The following is a 24,613-nucleotide window of genomic DNA, read 5'->3' as shown; positions in this document are numbered from 1 at the left end:
AGAGATTTGAAAAAACAGCCTAAGTAAGTAAAATAAATGAAACCCTTACCAAAAGGCACAGGCCTATTGAGAAACCAAGTAGCATTATATTTTTTCACATATGGCCAACATATTCCAGAGAAGCAACACAAACAGCAAAATACAGAAACAGAATGCCGAACAAACAAGCAAAGAACAATAAAACCCAAGCCCTTTTCAGCAATTCTAGACCACTCATACCCAGTGTAACTCAGAGAAAGTGAGAGGACACAACAGCATTTACATGAATGAATGCATGAGCAATTCCCTTAGTGGGGCTTACCACTACTAGCATACTTCTGTAGTGCAAGAATTTCATTGTGCTTTAATGCTACTGAATCAGGGTACAGAAAAAGTCATTAGTTGTGGTGGGTTTTGGTGATTTTATTGTTCATAAACAATACATTTTTTTGCATGATATTTGTTTTAAAAAAGGAACAGAAATATCATTCAGGAGTAACCAAAGAAATGTTTCTGTGATCTACAAATTTGGTAATTTTCTAGATAGAATTCAAAATACAAGAATAATTACAGCATGCTAAGCTACTGAGAATTCTCATTCAGCAGTTTGATCTGCTATTGAAAAAACCTGCTCTGTCCATAGTTAAATACCTAATCCAGTTTTCTATTTGTGGCTGGATTTTCACTGCTTTCCTGCTATCTCTGGAAGTGCACACCCTATTTCAGTATACAATCAGCTTTGGTCACTTTGCTTTACACCTCAGCCAAATGTTTGTAAACAAAAGTGGGACTCTTTTGGACCACCCCTGGAGACTTCTACAGTGGCTGAAAAGGAGGTCAGCTCCTTTTTTTTTTTTTTTAAATCTGAGAAATTTTCAATCAAAATCCAGCAATAAACTTTCTTGATTAGCAATAGCTGTAATCCATTTTACACCTTCATTTTTAGGAACAATCATCTCGATATTATGACATTCCATAACATAGTATTTCATTATCATGCTAAAACAATAATCACATTAGCAAGGTTCCTGTCTCCTTTCCTCACATCAAGAGCTGCATGCAGATACTCCTTTTAATTGCTTCCAGAGAAACATCTGGTGCTGCCTATGTAAATGTAACAGATCACAGTGCATCTCTGGGTATACCTGACCACTTCATACAGCTTGCACAGACTTGCTTTGGGGAAGCAGACTTCAGCCTGAACCAGTCCTGAAACAGTCTATGTTCACAAACAACTGTAATAGTTCTTCTGATTGCAGTGTGACAATGAGCTTTCAAAAATATGCTAGAATCAGCCACTTCTGAAAGTTGTATGGATACTTGTGTGGTAAATATTGGTAAGAATAACATTCAAGACATCAGACATGGCTCAAATGTTTAATCTAATGGTTTAGATTTAATAAGAACAATGACCATTAGATCTGGACAGATAAGGACACAGAAAAATTAACGTAAAAAGGCAAATTAAAGTCTATTTAACTGAAGTCAGCCTAACCACCATAAGGAAAATCAGAATCATATTTGGTGGAAACTGTTGTTTGATAAAGCTGAACATGTTCAAGTTTAGCTATCTTAGGTTTTTATTGTTTTTTGACTGTATTGGTATGGTAGAAGCACTGCACAAAGATCCATCATTTCCTGAGTCTGACACTTTCTCTTTGGGGGTTCAAAGATTCAATCTCTGCATTATTATATTTTGAAAGATACAACATACTTTCTGTGGCTGAGTGCAATGTAAGATCCTCACAGGTAATCTGCTGGCTTCAAGGGAAGCCTGAGTGTTGGTTTTAGCAAGACCTTGAACAGCACAAGTTTAGCTTTTAGACCAGTAGGAATATAAGAAAAGCAACACTGGACCAGATCAAATATCCACCTCTGACAGAAATCAACAACAAAAAAAAAAAGAATGTAAGTACAGAAAAGCATGGATACTGTCCCATCTGTGGTTTCACCACTTCCTGTAGAGGTGACTGCTCGGATATGCAACAGTCCCAAAGCAATTTTTCGGATTAATTTGTCGAGTCCCTTTCTGAATTCATATAAATTTCAGCATGCACCGTATCCTGTGTCATGGGGTTTTGTAACCCAGTTGTGGATTTTGTGAGATGCATTGCTATGCTTGTGTTGAATCTTCCAGATTTTAACTTGTTTTAATATTTGTCAGTTCACATTCTTCAGTGGACAAAACAATTTCTCCATATCACTTGTAGTTTTATAAACCTTCACTTTATTCCTCTCTAACCATAACCTGCAAAGCATTTATCCTTCATGCTGAAGAGTCTTCTCTTTGTATCTAGTCACCGATCCTGTGTTGTAACTAATTGAATTGTTCACTTGCTTGAAAACAAGAAAAAAACCTCTCTAGACTGGTTTTTACTGCATCATTGGCTTGGAACTCACCTCGTGATTATTCCAGCTAATGACTGGAATCATCCTTTTGAGCTGACAAGTCAGAGTACAGGAAAATTAAAACACAAGCTGGTAACATATTTAAAATTATAAACAAATTTGAAAAAATGGGGTGAATTTATTTAAATGTATTTCCACTAGAATTCTGAGCTCATCTATTTAGACTGGTTTTTTAATACAGAGGAAAAGTGAAGCAGGAAGTATATCTGTCTTCATCAATTCATGATTCACCAGGGATATAGAGCTATGATTGCCATTTACAGTTTAACAACCCCAGGAAACTCTGCCTGTAAAGAATCATGTTGAAAGGGAGAATACAATACTATTTCAGCTTGCATTGATAAAATTCAGATCCTGTGTGCACGTCACCTTTGCAGTTCTGTTGCAAACATACTTGTGGGTGTCCTCACAAGAGCAGAAGCTATGACACATCTGTGTCTGTGGAAATTACAGAACGTTGCCAGTTTAGACTCAGTAACAGAAAGTTCATTAAGCAAGAAACTAAGATGAGTTCCAGGAAAATATAATATGTGATAGCTATATACCAAGCAGGAAGGTAAGCCCAGTACCCCTTGGGGTAGTCAAGAGAAGCACATGGTTTACATACATGAATTACTGGATAGGATGGAAAAGCATCCGCATGAAAAGGAGGTTATAGCAAAGAAGGGAAAGTAAGCCCCAGAGAAGATGTAACCTCCTGATGATCATGGTGGAACTGATACAAAACTTACCATGTTAATCACCTGTTACTTTGTGATTACAGTGCAGCTGGGAAAATAAGTGGCAATAGCTGATACAAAAGCATAGAAACATGTTTTCCTTACCTTTATGTTTGCACATAAACACAGGCCGTGTTTATGCGTTTATGAGTTAACCTTTTGTGACTAAAGTGACGCAGAGACAAATTAGTGGTCTTCTAAGAGGTCTTTAAAGTATATTACTTGAAATCTGTAGAAACTCCTAGCTCTGCTTCAGAAATTTACAGTGTACTTATCCCTAAATGGGCTTCTCAGTCATGGTTGCTGCATTCAAAATTTCAAAACTGCAGCAAGGGATAAGTTTAAAATCCAACACTGCTAACATTTTCTAGGTCCACCAACACAAACACGATAAGGAGTTCAGCAATGCTACACTCATTCATTAAGATCTGTGGAAAGCCACTTAAACAGAAACAAATCCAACACAACAGGAGCACTCACCAGTGACTGCCGGAACAGGAGACACTTCTTGGGGTCAATCCCACAGGCAAGGATGGCAGCAGTGGTGTCCAGGATGTTCTGGCGCAGGACAGCTGGCTCCTTGGGCATGGTGAAAGAGTGCATGTCCATAATGCTATAGAGCACTGAGCTGCACTCTTCCTGCAGATTCACCCAGTTCTGAATGGCTCCAAGGTAGTTACCCAGATGAGGGGTCCCAGTTGGCTGGATACCAGAGAAAATCCGATCCATGACCATGTTCTGTGACAAAGCATTGGCAAGATTAACACACACATTTTTTTGACAGATTCTTTTATATTTTAAAGTAATTTAAAAAGCCTCATATATGCCTGTCTCTTCTCTCTACCTGTCAGTGTATTAATGTATAAATGATGTTAGAACCAATAATTGCAGTAAGTCAGTTAAATACTCTATCTTACAGCAAAGAGGTTAACAACTACCACAATTTTAATCTGTCAGATTGCATATGCAAAAAAAAAATAAATACAGCTGTAAACAAGATTAGTGAAAAGCTGGTCTCAGAAAGCAAGTGGTAGATTCTTCCATTTCTTTTGCACCAAAGCTGTATGTTTCTCTTTAGTTTCTATATCCACACTTCAGTTTCTATATCCACTCTGATACAGAAACTTAGGGTCACAGAGCAGAGAAATTCAAATACTTGTGTTGTAAACTCATGCAATGTCCCAGTAGATTGCCATCTTAACTCCCATGAATATTGAAGTCTTATTTTTCTAGCTGCAAAGAACATTTTGAGCAGCTCCTGAAAGAAACCTACTTCTTGACCCAAAGGTCAAAGAATAATGAAAGAGATCATCAAAGTTCTGAAACTTCCCATTTTGGTAGCAATAGAATTTCTAAAAGATCTCTACAAAGAAACATGGCTACAGCTCAAGATTGCACCTGGAATACTGTCCATGCATCAGGACCAACACTGGAAAAGAGTTCACAGAGAAACAGCAAAAACAAAAAAAGACTAAGAAGCTGAGGTTGTGAGCAAAAGGCTTGAAACATGTATAGCTTGGCTAAGTGACAGTTACCATCTTAGAAAGTTTGTTTTCCTGCATCCCAGCCCTCCATCTGACCATTTTCTCAGAGCCCCAAGCTGTCAGCATATGATCAATTACCTCCCTGACCTTCCCAAAGAATTCCACCATATTCAGAAGTAGCTCAGCAATGTCTCATGTGAAAATGCTTGCAACATGCCAAGTTGCAAGAGCATGCAAGACCGCTCAATTTATAAATGAGGATACCCCCCCACCACAGCAAATACAATACAAATCCTCAGACTCAGTTGTGTGGCAGGATCACCAACCTCATTGTGCCTGTGGCTGCACGGTTTGTTTCCTGCTAAATTTTATGAGCAACATCTATAACTTAGCAGGAAGAATTTATTTACTGATGTAGTCTGTTTTCTTTTCCGTGAATCTCTTACAAATGTGTGGGACAAAAAAAAGTCATACAACTATTAAACCACACAAAATGGCAATAAAAGTCAAGGCCAAGTACCATTACTTTCAACAATTAAAAAAAGGACTTTAAATTGACTTAATTAATTCTGACTCAGACTTGAGAAATATTAATGAGAAAGTATTTCCAAGTGGAATAGGACTTTTTTACTTTTAAGCATGATGTATAGCTCAGAAAAGCCTATGCTATTTCTAAATTTGCTGTAAAATTCTCTTTTCTTCTAAAGTAAGCTTGTTTTTCAGATCAAAACAATTTTCTTACCCAATGTTTAAGTGTTTGTGCTGACATACCAAGAGAAGCCTTGGGCTAGCTGTCATGCTAATTTCTCCTGCTCATATAAATGCCTACACATTTAAGTCTTGATAGCAACCCTTCACCCAATCCCAAATATCTTCTTGACTTCTAGTATATTCTTGACTCAGTTTTTAAGTACTTTGAAGCTCCAGCACAGGAGCTTCAAGGTAGTCACTTGAAGCACTTGAAGCTTCAAGGTAGTCACTTGAACCACTTCTTCCAACAGCAATTCCAGCTTCCAGTCCTTGTGTTTCAGTCCTTGACCACCCACCCATATGTCTCTTTTCTTTATTACACAAAAATGGAGTTATGACACACAGTCTCTCACTTGGCATTTGATTCCTTGTTTTCCTAGGAACCTACATCAGAGCGCTTCTCACCCCTCACAGAATCCACTCACCTCCCATTAAGGCACTACCTGGCCCAGGACTGCAGCCAGCTTCCTGTTAACACTGAGAAGGGCCAGGTGCTCTCTTGCAGAAGGAGGCATTCAACATTCCAATGTGTATAAATGAGATGAAGTCCTATAGAAACTTGGGATTCACTAGACTTCAGAGCTGTACTTCTATTACTACAGGCCCAGAGCAGCTGCTAGGCAATGCAACAGGTACTTCACAGGCATAACATTTGGTTTTTGCTTCCTGTGTTTCTTAACTAAGACAATAAGAAGTCAGGGAGGACATAGTTGACCAGCAACATGGTGTTCTACCCCTGCTGGGGTCCCAGAACAGTTGGCTGTTTGTCAGAGCACATAACCTTTCTTCATGTCCGTATCTCTGCTCACTAAGTTCAAATCCTGATGCTCCTTCCCAGAATTACTTCTCCCCACAGAACTGGTTGCTTTCTGGTGCCCATTTATATGCCTGTTTAACAACACTCTTCTTCACAGACCATAATTCTTACAGCCCTTCTCTCCATTTTCTTATCAGACAATTTCATCCCTCCTGTATTCTTCTCTTCCTCCACTTGTGCTTTACACCCCTTGCTTCCCCAAAGAGCTCTTATATACAGCTCTTGATATACAGCTCTTACTGTAAGAAGGCACAGAGAATGCCATGTTAAGATGATTACTATTATTACTAATTAAGCTAGTATTGCCTTGACTCCAGTCACTTCATATAAAATATGTTTTTATATGTTTTAGAACTGCACAGTTCTAAAAGCTAAGAAATGTTATCATGTGCCAGAAATCCACTACGGACCCACATCAATTACGGTATCTTAGGATGATAAATTAAAACATAGTGCAGAAACTTGCACATCTTCCAACTTCAGTCTAGTAAAAGACAGCATCACCTGACATGTCATGTCTCCTGATGTTACTGCTTCTTTTCCCTGGGACTTGAAGCTGGTGCTACTTCAGTGCAGGAGCAGCTCTACCCCCTGGGGCAATTGTGTGTTATATCAGGGCACAGGAATTTCTGTGCACTCAGCACAGATCAGCTCATGTGCCAATACCTTGACCCAAGAAGTGTCAACACCCTGAGCCTGTGGAGAACAGTTCTATCTAGAAATTTCGTTGGTCCCCACATCAGGCAGACTCAGTTCCCTTGCAGCTGCAGTCCTTGCTTTGGATGTGTCCCATAACAGGTTCATTATCTGCCTTTTCAACTTCTCGGATCACTGTCCAGGCTGTAGATAATGTTATTATGAACATATTGGATGTATTGGCAAAATTGTGTCCCTTAATGTGAGTATAATACACTCAATACATAAAAATGCAATAGTGACATTTAAACAGGCAGTCTGAGAATGTCTTTCACCAAGAAAATACAAGATATCAGTGTCTCAGCATAAACTGTATGTTCAAATACTGTACTTACTCCAAATATTCAAAGGCTAACAATGAGCTAATGAAAGGTAGGTTTGTTGCAATACTACATAAGTTAGCATCTGGTGACACACTACATGTTGAAAAGAAAATACACAATGTACAATGTCAAATGGACACAGTTTCATATAAAGAAAGAATCAAGTTCTCTATCCATTAAAGAGAATACCTGCAAAGGCAAGCATGATATCTTTAATGGTGCTTTGTATGTTCAAATGGTAAACAAATACAAAAGGTTTGTTCAGTATAAGGGCAATAAATAGCAAGTGAAATATTAGAAGCAAACAGTAGCAGTATTATATTCAGTTTAAGCACAGCAATTACTTAACCTGAAGTAGAGAATTCACAGAAATAAGTAACTCCAATAATGAAAACTGAGCTAGGCTGAACCTGAGTAAAGCATTAGCAAATCCATTACAAAGAACAAACCCATTCTGGCTCCCAGCTGAGGGACCAGTTGACTAGGAGTCTTTCATCTTTAACTCCTTTGATTCCATTTAACAACATAAAGCACAAGAAGTTACAGCAAACAGGGTGGCATGAAATATTCCATTGTGTTAGCAGAAGTCTATATTAAAAAAAGCCCACACAAAACACCCTCAAATGAATCTTGGATTTCTTGCACTAAAAATATACAAAGAACATTGCTCCTTTGGAGAGAGTTTATGTTCCCTGTTTGTTCACTCCATGAGAAGCAGCGGGCAGCATTGCAGCGTGGCAGGGGACTTCTGCCTGGTACCATGAAATCATGGGGCTGGAATGCACTTCAATGGAGCTGTTAGGTCAGGGGATGGGAGCTGTGTGCTCCAAAGTACTGGAGCTGGAAAAGGATGAAAACAAAAGGAGTGAAGACTTCCCAATGGAGCAGAGTGAAAGCCACAAGACATGCAGCTCCAGCCCACAGGCACTCACTCATTCAGACATCTGTAGTAAGCACAGTGTGAGCCTGCTGTTCGTATGTTTAACTCTGTGTGGTGTGTGCACCTACACCAGCAGTGCTGCACGTTAATTCTCATGCCTGCTACGAGTGCTGCATCTGACAGATGACTTAGCACCTATTTATTTTTTCTCTGAAAGACCTCTGCAGGGCAGTTCTAAACACCACAGTGCATTTCTCAACTGCATTACCGAATGAAGCTTGGCCCCAAACCTGTTAAGATTCAGGTGTCCTCTCACCTAACCTTCCTTTTGTCATGAGATCAACAACTGCCTCTCCTTATACTGAAAAAATCAACATCCAAATGCTCTCAAATAAACAGGAACAAGCATTACACCCTTATCCCAGAGTAGCATGGCTAAAATCTGGTCCTACCATCCTATAGCATTGCCATATCCATTTTCAACGCAAAACAGGAAGGATGACAGCTTCCAAAAATCCAATTCTGCTCTCTTGGACCAAAGCAGAGCTTTTCTCTGTATAGAAGGCGAGCTACAACTGTCAAGGACTCAATTCAGCAGTCAAAACCACAATCATTCCCCCTCATGAGACAGATGTGCCAGAACTGGAAGATACACCAAAGCTGATAAAGGAAAAGATCCATGCAGATCCAAGCATCCCATGTTACAGACAATTCTTGGTATCCTGGCTATACATTTCATGTTTAGTTTTATAATTCTGTCACTGCTGAACACAAGAATTTATTTACCTGTTGGATACACATATTTGCCTGGTACAGTCAAGAAAAAACTACATCTCAAATATGTAGTAAAATGAGTTGCAAAATAGTTCCCCCTTCACAAAGAGTTACAGAAATAAAATCAAGTGAAAGCATTCACAAAACTTAGGTTTTCAGAATCTCTCTTCTTTACAACTCCACATAAATATTGCCCTCACACGCTTGAAATGACAGCAGACAAGCTACAATTATAGGGTAACTTTATGCCTATGCTTTAGTCTCTTTTGGGTTTTAAAACCAGAGAAATGTAGCGCCCATTCAAGGAGGTAGAAGAAAGCTGCCAGTAAACAAACAATTCTCAGGATTGTTTTCTCCTTTTATTTTGGCACAGGCATGTTATAAAATTACATAAAAGCATACATAAAAATGTGGCTGGTTGGAGTCCAGTTAAGACCTATTGTTTAACACAACAAACCATTAAATGATCACATTAATCCTGCCCTAGAAATACAGAGGCGGTGCCTGTCAGCTTCCCAACCTACCCAGTCATGGGGGAGACAGACACATCTTCAAAATCAAATTCAAAGGAGGCTTTTGCCAATTATATCCTTGGAGTGACTGAAGGTAAGGACAAAGCTTTGGGCTAACTAGTTTCTTTGGACTTTGTTAATGACTTTATACCAGCAGCCTAACAGATGAGAGATAGGCTTATGCCTCCATCTATAATATAACTTATAAATATTTTAATTTCTAAATAATACTGACTCACAAACTCACCCTGAACGAAAGCAAGAGATTTAGACCCAAACCCCACAATGTTACAGAAAATTATGACAGTACTACAAGAGCAGCTGCAACAGAAATCAGCCCCCAAGCCACAGCGATGGTTACCATTCACATGCCACCACCTTTATTTGAACAGCCATTTACTCGGGGCAGAACAGGTGAAGAGCCAAGTGAGATCCACAGCATCAGAGCTAATTCTAAACACAGGTGGTGGGCACGACAGAGAGAGCAGGAAGTCAACAGGAGAATCACTGCTGACATGTAGGACAGGGAAGATTGATGGCTTCCCTCTCTAGTTTTCCCCACTGTGTAGGCACGCAGGGGGTGGGGGAAAGGGACGGAGAAGCTGCTGTGCTGGCGACATAACACACCACAAGGCTCCACAGCACCAGTGCTGATTAATGACACTGGAACGGCTCAGGAAACAGCAAAGGATCATTCACAGACTTTGCTCTTCTTGTTATAATTTTATTCGTGGGGATTCATTTTGCCCCAGCTGTCCCAAGCTGAAGCGAGTTCAAATTTGCCAGACGAAAAGAAAATGCGGAAGTCAAAGGGAAGAAAGAGCAGCATAAGCAAACACAGACATGCATAAAACACAAAAACTGGAAAATTTGAAATTTCCAACATGAAGATCCTCTCAACAGGGATCAAAAAGGGAAGAAAAATAAAACCAAAACAACACAACCAAAACCTTGCTCCAGCCTCAGAGACAAAAGAAATTCTTTGGCTGACAAAAGTCACCAACTACTGCATCTTTTGCATCTGTCTACAATTTTTTTATTTCCCTTATTAATACTTTGCAACTTCAAAGCTCTGGTTGCTAAAATAATATGCTCATCTGTTAACACTGGCTTAGCAAAACCTGTCTTGAGACAGTTATTAAGCAGCAAAATGAAGGGAAGCCAGACGAGTCACATTTTACGAGCTAAAGCATAAATTTTAAAGCCTAATTGGGACAATTTAAGTATTAATGTTGTTACAGAAAGAAAAAAATGAAGGAAAAGGGAAACTTAGGAGCAGCATATGTATTACATACTTTGTTTCCTTTATTGTTTTTAATGCAATTACTTCTCTGCAAACTTGCTGTAGAAACTTTTAAACATGCTTATTTTTGATCTGATAATTTAATATGTCAAATTCTTCTGGTACAAATGCTATTTCAACATGCTTAATTCTTAAAATGAGAGACTAAAGATCTAACATTAAATTAGAAAGAAACATATTTATACCAGAGCAAGTTTTCAGATAAATAGCTTCTGAGTAAAGATTAACCCATTGCCCAGAAACTGAACTAAATTAAAATTTAAACAGAACTGCCTAGTATCCCTTTCTTGAATGTCAAATGCACTCAAACTTCAGTAGGACTTTAATATTTATATTTCAAATGAAAAACACATTGGAAGGAGGAACATTTACAGCACATACTAACCCCACCCTATAAATTTAACTCTGCCCTCTAGGGCTAGCAAAAGAACTCAACGAAGCTGCGGCTGGGTTAGGCTGCCCTCTCACGCTGCCTTGGTACAGATGACTCAGCAAATGGCTCCTTTCATGTGGCTCGCTGCATCCCGCAAGTGGATTCTCTCATTTGCTTTATGAGCCCCACGCGCCACTCGGGGCGCTAATGACAGCTGCACTGACAGACCCCAGCATTATCTACAGCCCGGCTGCCACAGCTCTGCCGCCACACACCACAGGGCTCCTCCGGACCTGAGGCAGCCACGGACCCTCCCCTCCCGTGGGGAGTGGAACAAGGGATACTGCCCCTGGTGAGGGACCTGGAGGCAGCCAGCAGCCTCCTGGCTCAGAAGAGCTGGCTCCAGTTCTCTGCAGGGGCTGGGACAAGAACCTGTGCTAACATTTGTGCAGAGCTGGTGGAGGAACCAAGCACTGGGTCTGCATGCAGCCAACAGTGGCCACCAACCTCACCCTAAACCACAATGCCTTCCTGAGCAAGGACACAGCCTGGTGGTTTTAATTTTTCCTGTTGTGCTCCTTACAGTTCTCCACATCAACTTGAAGGACAGCATGTTAGAGCTCCTGTTCAGAGCTGAGCCATAACCCAGCTACAGAGCAGGTCCAATGCACACTGAAACATGCACTACTTCTGCACCTCCTGGGTTTCAAGGATGTGCACAGAACTGCAATTAATGGCCTCAGATGGTGCCTGATGCAACCTTAACCCTGATTGATGATTCTCAAACCATTTACTTGCCTTTTTAAAGCTAGAGCAATGAAGTTTCTTCAATCAAATTATCTAAACATAGACATTAACTGCAGGTCTTATGAGTCCATTTCACCTAGGGTAGGTGAAAGGCTAAAAGAATTTATAATAGTATTTATTAACAATTATGACATAAGGAAGGTAATTAGTGCCTCACTGACAGGAAGCTGCAGCAGGAGCTTAGCCTGAACCATCAGCAGGAACATTCTGGCCAGACAGGCAAGGCAGGAAAGTAAGGTCAGATTGATACATGCTGCTTCCAAAACCATCAGATGATACACTCAATGCTCAAAAGCTGAAAATTTGACAGTTCCAGTACTGCAGGCATTGCTTGGAAGAGATGGTGCCAGGGAAAAGGAGAGGGATAAGCAGGGCTACCTTTGTTACACTGTGAAGAACACCCCTAAGATACAAATCCATATAAAAAGTAGTTGACTGTTCATTGAACAACGTAGTTGAACCAGCAACAACTAAAAAAGTTTTCAGGCACAGGTGCTTCCTGGAAGCAGCTGCCCAGAGCACCCATCAGGTCTGGCTTTTTTCTGATCCATATGCAGCCCCACAAAGCACACTGGCAGGGAAGCACCGGGCCAGGGAGCTCACAGAGAACCTTGTGTTCCACTCTGGGACCTCATGGAGTTACTCTGTATCAATCAGCTCAACTTCAGTTCCTGGAAAGATACAGGAACAAATAATGAACTGCGAAGAAATTACAGAAATAACAGAAGACAGTGGTATTTCTCAAGAACTGGTGCCTCTCAAAAACACTGATAGCCTGCAACAGCACAAGAGATGCTAGAATGGAAATGAAATACTAAAGGTTACATCCTACTTTTCATTAAATTCCAATACTATCTCAGTTTCCAACAAGATAGAGAAATAGCACCTTGAATACAATATTATATGCTGGGGGTGAAACTGGAGAGAAAAAAATACTTTGAGAACAGCACTTATTGATGGCTTACAGTGGTTGGGGGAAGATATATCAAATACAGCTTTCAGGGTTTTGTGCTGGGTCCATTATTATATTTTCATATCTCACAATACAAGATCTAGATGATGAAATTAATTTTGCATTCATTAAATTTGCAGACAAAACAAAATTAGAAGGATGATAAGGGCTCAAAATAATCTTTACAAAGCAAAGAAATGGTCTGAAAAAACAGTATGCTATTTACCAGGCAAAAGTACACAGATTTATACAGAAAAGTCTACTCAACTACATAAACACAGGAAGGAGAACAGCTGTCCAGGCAACAACTACAGAATAGGGTCTGAGGTTTGTAATATTTTAAAAGGTGAGCATGAATCAATATCATGCAGCTGCAAAACCACCACATTTATAAACTACACCAAAAATTGCACAGGAATATATGAATAGGATGAAAATCCAGGAGAGAGAAAACAATTTGCTCATTTTACTCAGGATGAGGATGGCTTCAAGACGCAGAAGTTGGATAATTTTAGGTCCCGTATTTCAAAAGAGTGGTAGAAAGAGGCCATAGAAGTTCAACCAAGTCCAATGAGTGACCTGAATAAAAAACATTACAGAGGAAAGTCCAAAGTGTTTTTAGTCTAGTGGAAGGAAGACTGTGGAAGTAAAAGGCGTTAAACAATGAGCTTAAGATGAAGTAAGAAAGATTCAGACCAAATGTAAAAAAAAGTTTCCAAGAGTAAGAAAAACAAAGCATTTCAGATGAATGCTTAGAGAGGTATTTTATTAATAAATAAATAAATAAATAAATAAAAATGTTGTATGTGGATAAAGATGTATGGGCACTTAATTTTTATTTTGGGCCAGGGGAAACACCTGATCCCCCCCAAACAGGGTCTGTTCTAGCCCTCTGAGCCCATAATGTTACATAGGCGTGATTAAAGTCAAAGTGAGATGATAAAAAAGGATGGAAAAGGAATTGGAATTTTATTTAGATAGATTAGATCTCATGGCATTTCAAGATTCAAGTCCTTCTAACTGCATTCAACAAAAATGCAAGAATTGAGGCCTTTTCACTGATAGCAGCTGAACACTGACAAGCTTTGAAAAACCATTCCATGTTGTTGAAAGATGGGAAATACAAGTTAACATTTAATACCTGTAAACTGGTACATGCCCACATTTAGCAGTATACATTGCTCAACAGAATAAATGTAATAGCAACAAGTGAACAATTAGCATTTATTTTGCTACAAGATATATGTGGAACTATCAAAATGCAGTGAAAAGTGTAATATATTTATAAATTATAGACTATTTGATATATGAAAAGTTGCTGTGATTTTAATATATTACACTCCTCTAAGTACCAAAACCTTAACAATCTTGAAGCAAAACAAAACAGAAGGCTAAAGAATGCCCCCCCAACTAAATACTTCCCTCACAGAGAAATAGAGAAGTTTTATGTTTTTGATCAGTATCCAAATCTCTTAAAACCATCTGATTGCTCTTGCTCTTTCTCTGACCTCTAGCTGAAAGAGATTTTATTGCATTTTTTAATGTATTTTCTTCAAGTGAGGAGTCAGCTTGCTACTAAGATTGCCCTATGGGATATAAACAAAGAATATCAACTTACATCTAGAAGGATATTTTTTAAAAAATACTTTTTGTTTGGAATTACTATGTTTCTTCAGAATATTGTCCTAGAAACTCAAAGAGTAGTTCATTTCCTCTCCATTATTTTATTTGGCAATTTCCTGTAGCACGGAAAAGTTGGCTTTGTTTCACATGGGGCCAAAATTAACACAGCTGTTCAAAAACTTTCACCTTGTGGTCACAGCATGAAATTCATCTCAGGTGAATAGAAAATTTTTAAAACCACCTGATGGATGTTGAGAGGCCTTAGAATGTGGAAATCCCAGTAAATTCCCTAACGATGCACACATGCACAAAGAAAATGCTACAGCTGATCCTCCTTGTCTATGCTGGAGAGAATTCCATGAATTTAAGTTTTTTAGACAATAATCACACTTGCATAAGGGACTTCTAGAGAATTTAAAAAACGTTTTCTGGAGCTAGACAGTACTCACAGACTACATTTAAACTGTTGTTAACAGCACAGGTTGGTCCTGAAATCATCAGGCCGGACTGTTTCCACAGAACAGACAAACAACAGATGAGCAATGGATGAGGGGTACAATGAACACACAAATGTTCATCTGTGCTCAGGTCAAGAGAATGTAGCCAAGTGACATGAGAATGGTGACAGCATGCTGTGACTTGCTTATTAGACAGCTTGAGGCTAGAAACATCAAATGAAAAGTTCCCTAGTTAGTGTGTGACACTCACTGTTTTGCTGGTCCTAAAGAGGAGATGAGATGAGATGAGATGAGATGAGATGAGATGAGATGAGATGAGATGAGATGAGATGAGATGAGATGTTCCTTGCTAACTTACCTGTATTATTCAAACTGGCCCACAGAAAGCCAAGAAAATCACCAACTCCTAGTTTGGATGCATCCCATGGAGTAAATCAGTGTCAAAAAAGCCAATTGCTTTTACTGTTAGTATCCCAGAGATGTACAATACTTCATTTTCTTTGGGTACTGGCAAGTATTCTGAATACTGGAGACTTACAATGTTTCATGGTCAACTGTGAAAACATCCCTCTGGAGGGAGTGACAGCACCTCTGGCTGTTGTGACCTGGTTTAATGCTTGATGAACAAGAGTCAGAGTGCTGACATTGCTTTAACTCTGCAAAGATCTAAAATGCAGATATCGTAAAGAAAGTACCCAACAAAACACTTCAGTGGAAGTGCATGAAGAGCAGAATGTGAACTTGACTGCAGAAATTACATGGGCTAATTTGTTGCCAGCAGAGACACAAAATGAGATTCAGTCAGGAATTCAGAGGGCTGGACCCCTCATTCCCTTTACATAAGCAACAAAGAGGCTTTGAAATGTTTAAAACTGTTTTGTTCTTCCATGCAAACGGAAAGCACCCTATGGATGCCTATTAAGTAAAGTCTTTCCACATCTTGGCAAGTATGTGATTTCAAGAAAAATATTTGCAAATGGATAACCCAATTCAAGGAGAAGTCAAAGACCACCTTTGAAAGAAACTTTGATGTGGCTATAAAAAGATTATATTTAGGAAGGATAGCATAACGTGGTTCTGTGGTTAAAAGTTTGTACCTCCCTGTATTTCTTTGCTGTTTTTCATGTAAAAAGCAATGCTGGTAAGCAGAGAAGTGAATGCCCATGAGACATAGGATTAAGGCAGAATCTCTGAAAAGAACTGCTCCCAACTAATGGATAAAGACAAAACAAGCCGTTTAGCAATCTCACTGCCAAAGGACAGGGATATTGGAGCATCCACAAGTGTGAAAGCAAATGACAGCAACAGTTGCTATGTGAATCTTAGGTGAGATCATCAGAAAGCCTGGAATCTTTTATTAACATGGAAACACTACTATATCTTCCCCAAGGTACAGCTATCACACACAGATTTCAAAGTCAGAACTATGCACCTGGCAAAAGGAAAAGATGATGGTGAGACTAGGAAGTTGTGAAGACTTTTGCAGTTTACTTTCTTTTTTAATGCTCTCCAACAACCTTCAAATGAGATTAACAGGTCAGCCAGACTGAGGACAACACTATGCAGACCAATATACAATAATTAATTGTCACAGAGTGTATGCAATCAGAAACAACAATGATGGGATTCAGAACAATGCATGTTCCATCTGTCAGAATGGAGAATGCATGCAATTTCATCTCCTTTCAGCTTCCGAATACTTCTGGGAATTGGAAGAATCTTACAGAAAATCTGCACTTCAAAAATGGAAATATAGCCCTATCCAACCCTAGGATCTTGCTGCACAGAAATGTAAATATTGACACCCACCTACATAAGTGAATGAGATGGGTTTATCACACTTTGTAATACCAATAAGAAACATTTAATTCACCCTCTAATCTGTACTGTAAAGCTCCAAACCACTTATCCATAAACAATACAGGTAGTCTAAACAAAAATAAATTCCTAGTCTGAACAGTTATGAAAGTGTAATCCAAATACAAATGAAGCATAGAAGGGCTTATAACATGAACTACATGCAACACCATGAAAACTGAGGAAACCCTTATTTTTAAACTTCACACAACACTTATTCTTCATTCAGTTATTGTGCAGACATCACTGAAGCAATTGGGTAAACTTCACCAAGGAGCAGATGCATGCCCTAGCATAATTCAAAGAACTTGAAGCTAAAAGTAAAAGCAGATATTTCATTTCTGGTAGCAATCATCACATTTCAGCACAAGAATGAGGGAAATGAAAAAGTAAGTATATATATATTTTATCATCTATTTTTGCGTGTATACATATGTATATGTATATATACATATATACAAATATGTATCTATTTCCTCTCCCATGCAGCAAGAATTTCAGTGCACTCTCAAGGTGGGTGTCTATCTCAGGGGCAAAAATATATTTAATCTGATCCAGTGGACATATAGATTTGCCTGATACAGCAGAAAATGATAAAATCTGCTATGTGATTTGTCTGAGTTGGGGCTTCCAAGAATGATACTGTTAGTCAAGGGCTCAAATAATCAAATGGGAAACAATTTCAATTCACTGATTACAAACACAGCAAAACTAAAAAAAAATTTATGTTTTAAGGTGACTTAACTGACTTGTGGTTTTTCTTCACTTCAGCTTCTGATTCTGCTGCAATTTGAGTCAACTCCACAAAATGTTTGTTCATCTAGCCCTAGTCACAGCATAAACCACAACTTGTGTCATGGAAAAAGTAATTGTTAAGTGTCTAGAATAGCACTTGCTGTACTAGCAAATGGAAATTCTATCTGCCAATGAGCCAGCCTTAAAATGGGACCCCAGTCTGCTGTCTAGAGACAGAGGTGATCTGCTGCAGACTGACTCACAATGCTTATGCACTGGAGAAAGTCACACCAAACTTCAACATCCACGATGGCCAGAGTAGCATCTTTCATTAAACTCCCTGTACAAAAACGTGTTAATAAAATCAGAAGTTCCTCAAGAGAAAAAACAGGCTTAGTCAAGACACTGAAAGCAAGGGCCAGAGGGGGAAAGAATGGAGGGACTCTACCCAAGCCCTGACAAGATGCCAGAATAAAGGGCTGTTTCCTGCTAAAACAGTCTATATTTGCCAGACTTTATTGTTAGAACTCCATTCTGAAATGAATAGGACCCGTTCACGCCTCAAAGATCCTTCATGTCTGTTTACAGTGGGGCTCTCTCTGTGCAGCTACAACAGTGGTCAAAATCCAGTAGAGACAAGACACTAAGCAAGGCAGATCACAAGAAGTCTCTCTACAGCTGCAAGTCTAATAAATCTGTGTGGAAACCTGAGATATCTCAAATTCGGTGAAAATAAAAGAAATGTATATTGCCACTGCATACTAACTTGCCTTCCATTCTGAAAATTATACAAAAGGTAATGATTTCATTCTTGCATAAAGAACTATTCCACTGCTTTATCTGAAAGTTAAGCCAGTCTCCCTAGAGGATTAAATATATTTATATTATTTAGCTATTGTTTACCTATTTATTTATTTAGCCAGTTAGTGATTAGAATAAAAACAAATGACTGATTAGGGAAAACTTCCACTCCAACCTGAATAGAAGACACCAGAGTTTTAATGCAAAGTCTGGAATATGTTGCTAAATCTAGTTGATTTCATAAGGATCTGAGTAACTAAATAACTTTTAGTATCTGTGCCCAATAACAATAGTAAAAATTGTTAAAATTCAGGAAAATAGGAAATAAAAAATAAAAGGCACCAATTTCTACAAATGAATCCATGTAGAGGCTACTTTACTTGGAAAAAATTCCTCAAATCACGTAGATCTTTCCTAAAGCTCCTGTATATTACAATATATTTAACTAGTCCATACTGGACACCAGGAGACATTGGGGTATTTCCATTTCCAGCTTTTTTCCCCTCAGTCAAAAGCATTTTGCTACTTCCAACCTTAATGCTCTCTAGAAGAAAGAGATGCAACACAGGGGATTGTCACAATCATAAATCCAGAGCAAGCACTTAAAAATCTGCCTGTTCATCCATCAATTTCAGCCCACAAGTGTCTGGACAGGCATTCTGAAGTTGACCTGCTGCAGTAACCTGTGTATGTGTGCAGCTTGTTACATGCACCTGGGGACCCATTTCATTAATGGTTAACAAAGTGACCCCTATGTGACAGCAACAAATTCAAGATGGGAACAGGGATGCATTTAAATTGTTTGCCTTTCATTCATAACACATCTGAATGATTCTGAAAACTGAGCTCTCTCTCCCACTGTAGTTTTAACTACAATCTTTGAAATCCTTAAGGATTAGGGTATGGTAATTTCAGTTACTTCCTTTCTCTGGAGCCCCATATGGTATCCATAGATAAAAATTTTGAAGATTTTATTTGCAATCTGGGAAAAAGCATTTTAATGGTCTTCTCCAAAACAACCCTTCAAATTTTACTAACTGCCTTTTTCACAGCCATCTTTGTTTAAAAATATGAAACATGACCAGTCATTAACATGACTAGCACAGTAACAATAGAGTGATCAGGTGGCCTGAATACAGAAGGAACAATACTTCCTCAAAAAAAGTAAATCAAATTTCACTAGACCCAAACAATCTGAAGATCTCCTCTTAAAGTACTGACAATACTGGCCAGAATCACTGAGGTTCACAGAAGCCCAGCAAAGTATCAGAAAACCAAAAAAGGAAAAATGGCATTCCCATCCTCAAAAACAGGAAAAGAGGAGCAGTCCATGAAGTAGCCTGCTTAGCATCAATACTCAGTGAACAAAACCCATCTTTTGTAATTTCCTAGAATATAACTAGAGAAAAAGAACAGCAAATGTGGATTTGTTAAGAGCAAGGCATGCCAGATTAGTCTAACTGGCCTTGAGATTCATTAGGCTGCCACAGCAGGGGAAAATGCAGTAAAGGCCTCTTGATTTTAGCACCACCTTTGGTCATGAACGGTAAAGCAAACCAGAGAAACTACATTCAGGGATCTACACTGTGGTATTTTTTAATAGATATTGACTCAGGTAAAGAAGCAGATACATCCCTAAATGAGCTGCTAAGATTACCACTATATTGGCTTCCTTGGATTTGAAGATCCTGCACTTGTAGCGGTCCTGACTAAACATTCACCAGAGATATTTTCTGTGCAACACTCACCAAAAGGTAGAAACAACATCCTTGGAACAGTGGAACTGAAACCAATTTTCTCTCTTTGTATAATCTGAACAGCATGCACTAGAGTCAGTGTCCTGAGTTTCATTACAGCAAATCCAACTTGGAGTGCCAGAAAAAAAAAAAAAAAAAAGACACTAAATTCTAGCACCAAAGAGGAAAGGATTTTGATGTTAAAAAACATCAACCCTTATGGCTGGAAGATGCAGTTCTGTACCACATAATGCTAACAGAGAATCCACTTTCTGATGCATCACTCTTGTGAAAGTTGACATGAGATGAAGGTTGTAGGACATCAAAATGTACAGCTTAGCAACAATAATACAGCCACTGTAACAGATCATGTGTGGAGGCAAGGCAAGGCTTTCCTACCAAAGATGAAGACTAGAGTAGGAGAAAAGGCAGCAAAATGAAAAGTTCTTGTTTTCTTTAAAGGATATTCTCAGGAAGAAAAGCAATACAGGCATTAGAGTATCCTTACAGTAATTGTAATAGTTATAGCTACTCTGATACTAGAAAAGAAAAATGATGCCAAAGACTCTTGATTTCTTGAAGGCAAATGACATCTAAATGTGTCCTTCCACCTGAGTGTCTTGAAAGCCATCTAGTGATGCATGAGACCATCAAAAGCAAGACCTTGCCATTCTTCTACTTCCCCTTTGCAGCCAGGACTAAACCCAATCCATGTTTCATCAGGACATACACCAACAACTGACTGACTCACCTTAGATTACATTTTCCTTCTGACAGGTTATGCCATAGTTGGATTTTTCATGATTTCATCAGTAATTCCCTGGAGTCCCTATAGTTGCCATTTTTAAGAGTGTCTCATCAAAGAAACACTTGATGAAATGACTTTCTATAACCCAGGCTTAGAGAGCACTGAAGAACAGTAAATCAGGGAATTTGAAAATAAGCTCTTAAAAGTTAAGATACCCCAAATGTAATTAATCTCCTCAAGAAAACATTACTTTCTTCTTAGCCACATTTATTATGCATACATATTTGTGTGCTAGAGATATGTAAAACAAAATGTACAGAGCAACTTTTCCACAGCATGGTAAATCCAGCACAGGGATGAGCTGTGCACTACAGTGAAACAAAGCTGAAGCCACATAAATTATGTTTTCTGGTGACTATGACTGCGTTATTGAACACTTAAACATCAAAACTATAAGGGTGAGCTTGAAGGCAAACACTTTTCCAGCTTGAATATTCCTCATCAGCAGGCAGCAAATACATGATCTGTTCCAAACTGTCTACCGTAGTAGCTGAACCACTCCTGAGTCCAGCGTGGCAACAGGAACAGCACAAATAAGGAAGCCATTTTTCCTCCTCAATTCTTTAGAAGATGCAGTGTAAGTACCACTTCAAGTCCAGTGCAATTCTTTCCAGATAGAGATAAGAGAGGATTTAAAGTGAGAGAGAAAAGGGAGAAGATCCCACAGCACACTGGACTCGCAAATTTAGCACCAGAGGAACACTTAAATTACTGCTGTTACTTGAGGGTGGGTGACCTGCAGCTACACAAAATTGGTCAGAGCACCGTGCTAATAACTCCAGGGTTGTAGCCTCAATCCCCATATGGAGTTTTACCTAAGAGCTGAATTGGATGGTCCATGTGGGTCCCTTCCAACCCAGAATATTCTGTGAATCTGTGAGCCAACACTAACTTTGTGGTTGTTTTTTTTTTTTTTGTTTTTTTTTTATTTTTAATTTTCCATTTAAACATTTAAAGGATAACAGGAAGGAGTTACATTCTCAGACCTATCACATCTTTAAGACATCATGGCAACAGCAACCAGGCCATAAAGTCATAAGGCACCTGGTAAGAAATCTCGGCCTGATAGGTGACTCAGAGGTGGCAAAGAAATGCACATCAGAGTAAATATTAAAATACAACTGAGCCATGTTCACTCAAAGCAGATTTCTTTATTATGCAAGAAAAATGAGATTTCTTTGCTGGAGGAATGAAAGCAGGGGAGGGCATCTGTTGTGATACTGAACAGAGCCAAAAGAGTCACCATTTGCATCAGGAAAGATAAGAATATTCAAATCCTTTCAATATTTTTCAAGGAACTTTTGAGTTCTAAAAATAATGAGTGGTTTGAGGTATCTTTGGCAGACCTGATTTGCTGCATATTACGGGGCAGTGTAACTGTTCAAATTTTAAGTGTGAGAAATCTAAGAAGATTTAGGCACATGTAAATGAAATTAAATCAAAGCACCTCAAGACATGCAAACACCCAACAAGCTTATTGAGGATGCCACATTGATATTCTTTAGCTCTTCTATATTGCTACGCAGTCTTAAACATATATTTTTTGTTTCAGAATTCATTTAAGCAGAAACCTTACTTCTGCCTCACACTAACAACTAATAGGAAGAACACAGCTGCTAATCAGTTATCAGAAATATCAGTTATCAGAGCTTCATATGGCATAACGGGTTGTTCCTCTTTTGTTTTCACTCTACCTCCTCCATAGAAAGGACAGAATCAAGGACATCAGCTGTTTTAGAACATAATGAAATATGCCTTGACTTTTTAATTTTAAGAATCCTGGTTCTGAAATAGTCCTGCAATGTGTAGTTTACCCAGTTCACTACCATATACACCAACTTTTTGTGCATTAGTGTGCGTTACAGCTTGATGTGCTCAAAATATCAACTCCATGGCTGAGAGTAACAGAACCCACTTGCTGCAAAATCACAGACAGTACAGATTACACCATGAAACGGAAAGGAAACTTTGATCTTCTGCTTACCCTATTTCTTCTCACAAGTAACATGAGACATATCTACCCTGACAACCATTCTGAATAATGTGTTCCATTATTGAAACATACCATACCATTCAGGATTTGGATGACATGCCAAAAGCATGATTTTCATGAAAAAGCCAGTTGTCCAACTGGGGGAAACATTCTCTAAAGTGATGCAATGTTAGTATTACTGTCATCAAATTCTTCCACTTATTTTAAAAACAAGGCTACAAGCTACAGAAAAATTTAGATTTCTAAGGCAAGCCATTCATAGATGTAAAACTATGAAGGAGGCTGCCTACAAAGATGACGCTGAATATATACTTACCTGACCTTGTTTGGTATATACTTACCAACCTTATTGCTTGGGGTTATCTTACAAAATGCAATCAAAGCAATCAGCTGCCCATTTATTTAAATTTTCTAATAGAATGTGGGGAAATGAGAAGAGGGGAGGCTCCTTATGGGTTACAATGAAAATCCCAAATGTATTAAAGAAATTCAAACACCACATCCCACTGAAGTCGTGTAAGTACCAAGGGGAGGGGCTGACATACATCCATTCAAAAACTTATGAAGTTTGTTTTTTCCTTCCTGCTACAGAAGACAGGAGTTTGTAGCCAGTAGGTGGATTTAAAACCGAAAGGCAAGAAGCAAAGACCAAGGCTGAAACCGCGCACAACCCCAGAGGCATCTCAGCGCTTGAACAACCCTCACAACGCCGGCTCTTGCCGGCTCAGACCTCCCTCTCTCCGAGCGCCCCGCGGAGTCAAAGGCGCTACGGCTGAGCGGAGCCAGCGAGAACCAGCCGGGAAGCGGGAGGGACGAGCCGGGAAGCGGGAAGGACAGACAGACAACCGGGAATGCCGGCGGGGAGCGCGGCTCCCTGAGGGGTGGCAGAGCCGACCCGGCCCCGCCCCGCGCCCCCCGCTCTGCGCATGCGCGGAGCCGGCCCGCGGCACGGGGCGGGATGGCGGCCGCGGCCGGAGCGCGGGGCTCGTCCCAGGCCGGGCACACCGGGAGGCGGCGGAGGAGATGCCCCAGGCCGGTTACCTGGCCGAGGGTCCCGCGGTGTAGGGCCCGGATCAGGCCACTCGGTGTCGCCATGGCAAAGGCGGGAAGGAAGAGGCGGGGGGGAGGGACACGGGGCAGGAGCCGGGCAGGGTCCGCGCATGTCCCGCAGGCGCAGTGCGGGAGCGGCCGCTGGCGGGGCGCGGTTACCGGGAAGGGGCGGCGCTGGCAGCGGCATGGGCACAGACCTGTGTGGGAGTGAAGGTCATCGCCTCACGGTTTCCATGGCTTCTGCTTCACCTGCGGGGTGCCCTTGGAACGGCTCCTCTCAGCAGCGCGTCCCGTTCGAGGCCTCCTCCATCCCTGCATCTTTCCGGCCGCCTGGCCTTGCCCACGGCAGCTCTTCCACGGAGAGATTCGCAGCCAGGCCGCTGCTGGAAAGTGCACGCCCGTGCCTGTCCTGTCAAACTAACTAAAGTCAGCCCCCGCAGAAACCCCCCAAAAGCTGCTTTCTGCCCTCAGTCTGCTCTGTTCTGCCCGAAAGCCGAGGCAGAAGCAGCTCTCGTTGTCCAGCACCTCAGACACAGCGTGTCCCCAAATCCAGTCTTTGTGCCATGTCTCTTCCATTGTGCCCGGTAACCAAAGCAAGAAGCACCGAAATTACTAATGAGGTTTCAAAAGCTCCCGAAGAAGTTGTGCATCAGCCCCTCCTGTCAGGTCCTGTGCAGAAGGTGCCTGTTTCTCCCCAGTTCATTTCTCCCCAGTTCAGTGCCCAGGCTGGGGAGCCACAAAAGGCTTGTTGCCAGTGTCCGGGTGATGTGAACC

General features: G+C 40.1%; 1 protein-coding gene across 2 annotated transcripts in view; it reads right to left on the bottom strand.

Moving 5' to 3' along the window:
- The window catches only part of WARS2 (tryptophanyl tRNA synthetase 2, mitochondrial), a 39,282-nt gene extending 15,114 nt beyond the window's left edge, over nt 1–24,168 (bottom strand). Inside the window, exons 1-2 of one of the 2 annotated variants that reach the window (XM_054270067.1) lie at nt 24,089–24,168; nt 3,588–3,845 (exon numbers count right to left, since the gene is read on the bottom strand). In XM_054270067.1, coding sequence (XP_054126042.1) covers nt 3,588–3,845; nt 24,089–24,157 — 327 coding nt within the window. In that variant the 5' untranslated portion in view covers nt 24,158–24,168. Of the gene's footprint in view, nt 1–3,587; nt 3,846–23,830; nt 23,912–24,088 lie in introns of those variants that run through there. The other variant, XM_054270068.1, reaches the window with a different exon arrangement.
- Between the last annotated feature and the right edge of the window lie 445 nt (nt 24,169–24,613).

Source organism: Melozone crissalis, unplaced genomic scaffold (assembly GCF_028551555.1).
Source record: "Melozone crissalis strain CALT ecotype California unplaced genomic scaffold, PUWL_Pcris_2 ptg000008l_1, whole genome shotgun sequence".
Taxonomy (NCBI): domain Eukaryota; kingdom Metazoa; phylum Chordata; class Aves; order Passeriformes; family Passerellidae; genus Melozone; species Melozone crissalis.
This window is presented reverse-complemented; position numbering and strand designations above follow the sequence as displayed.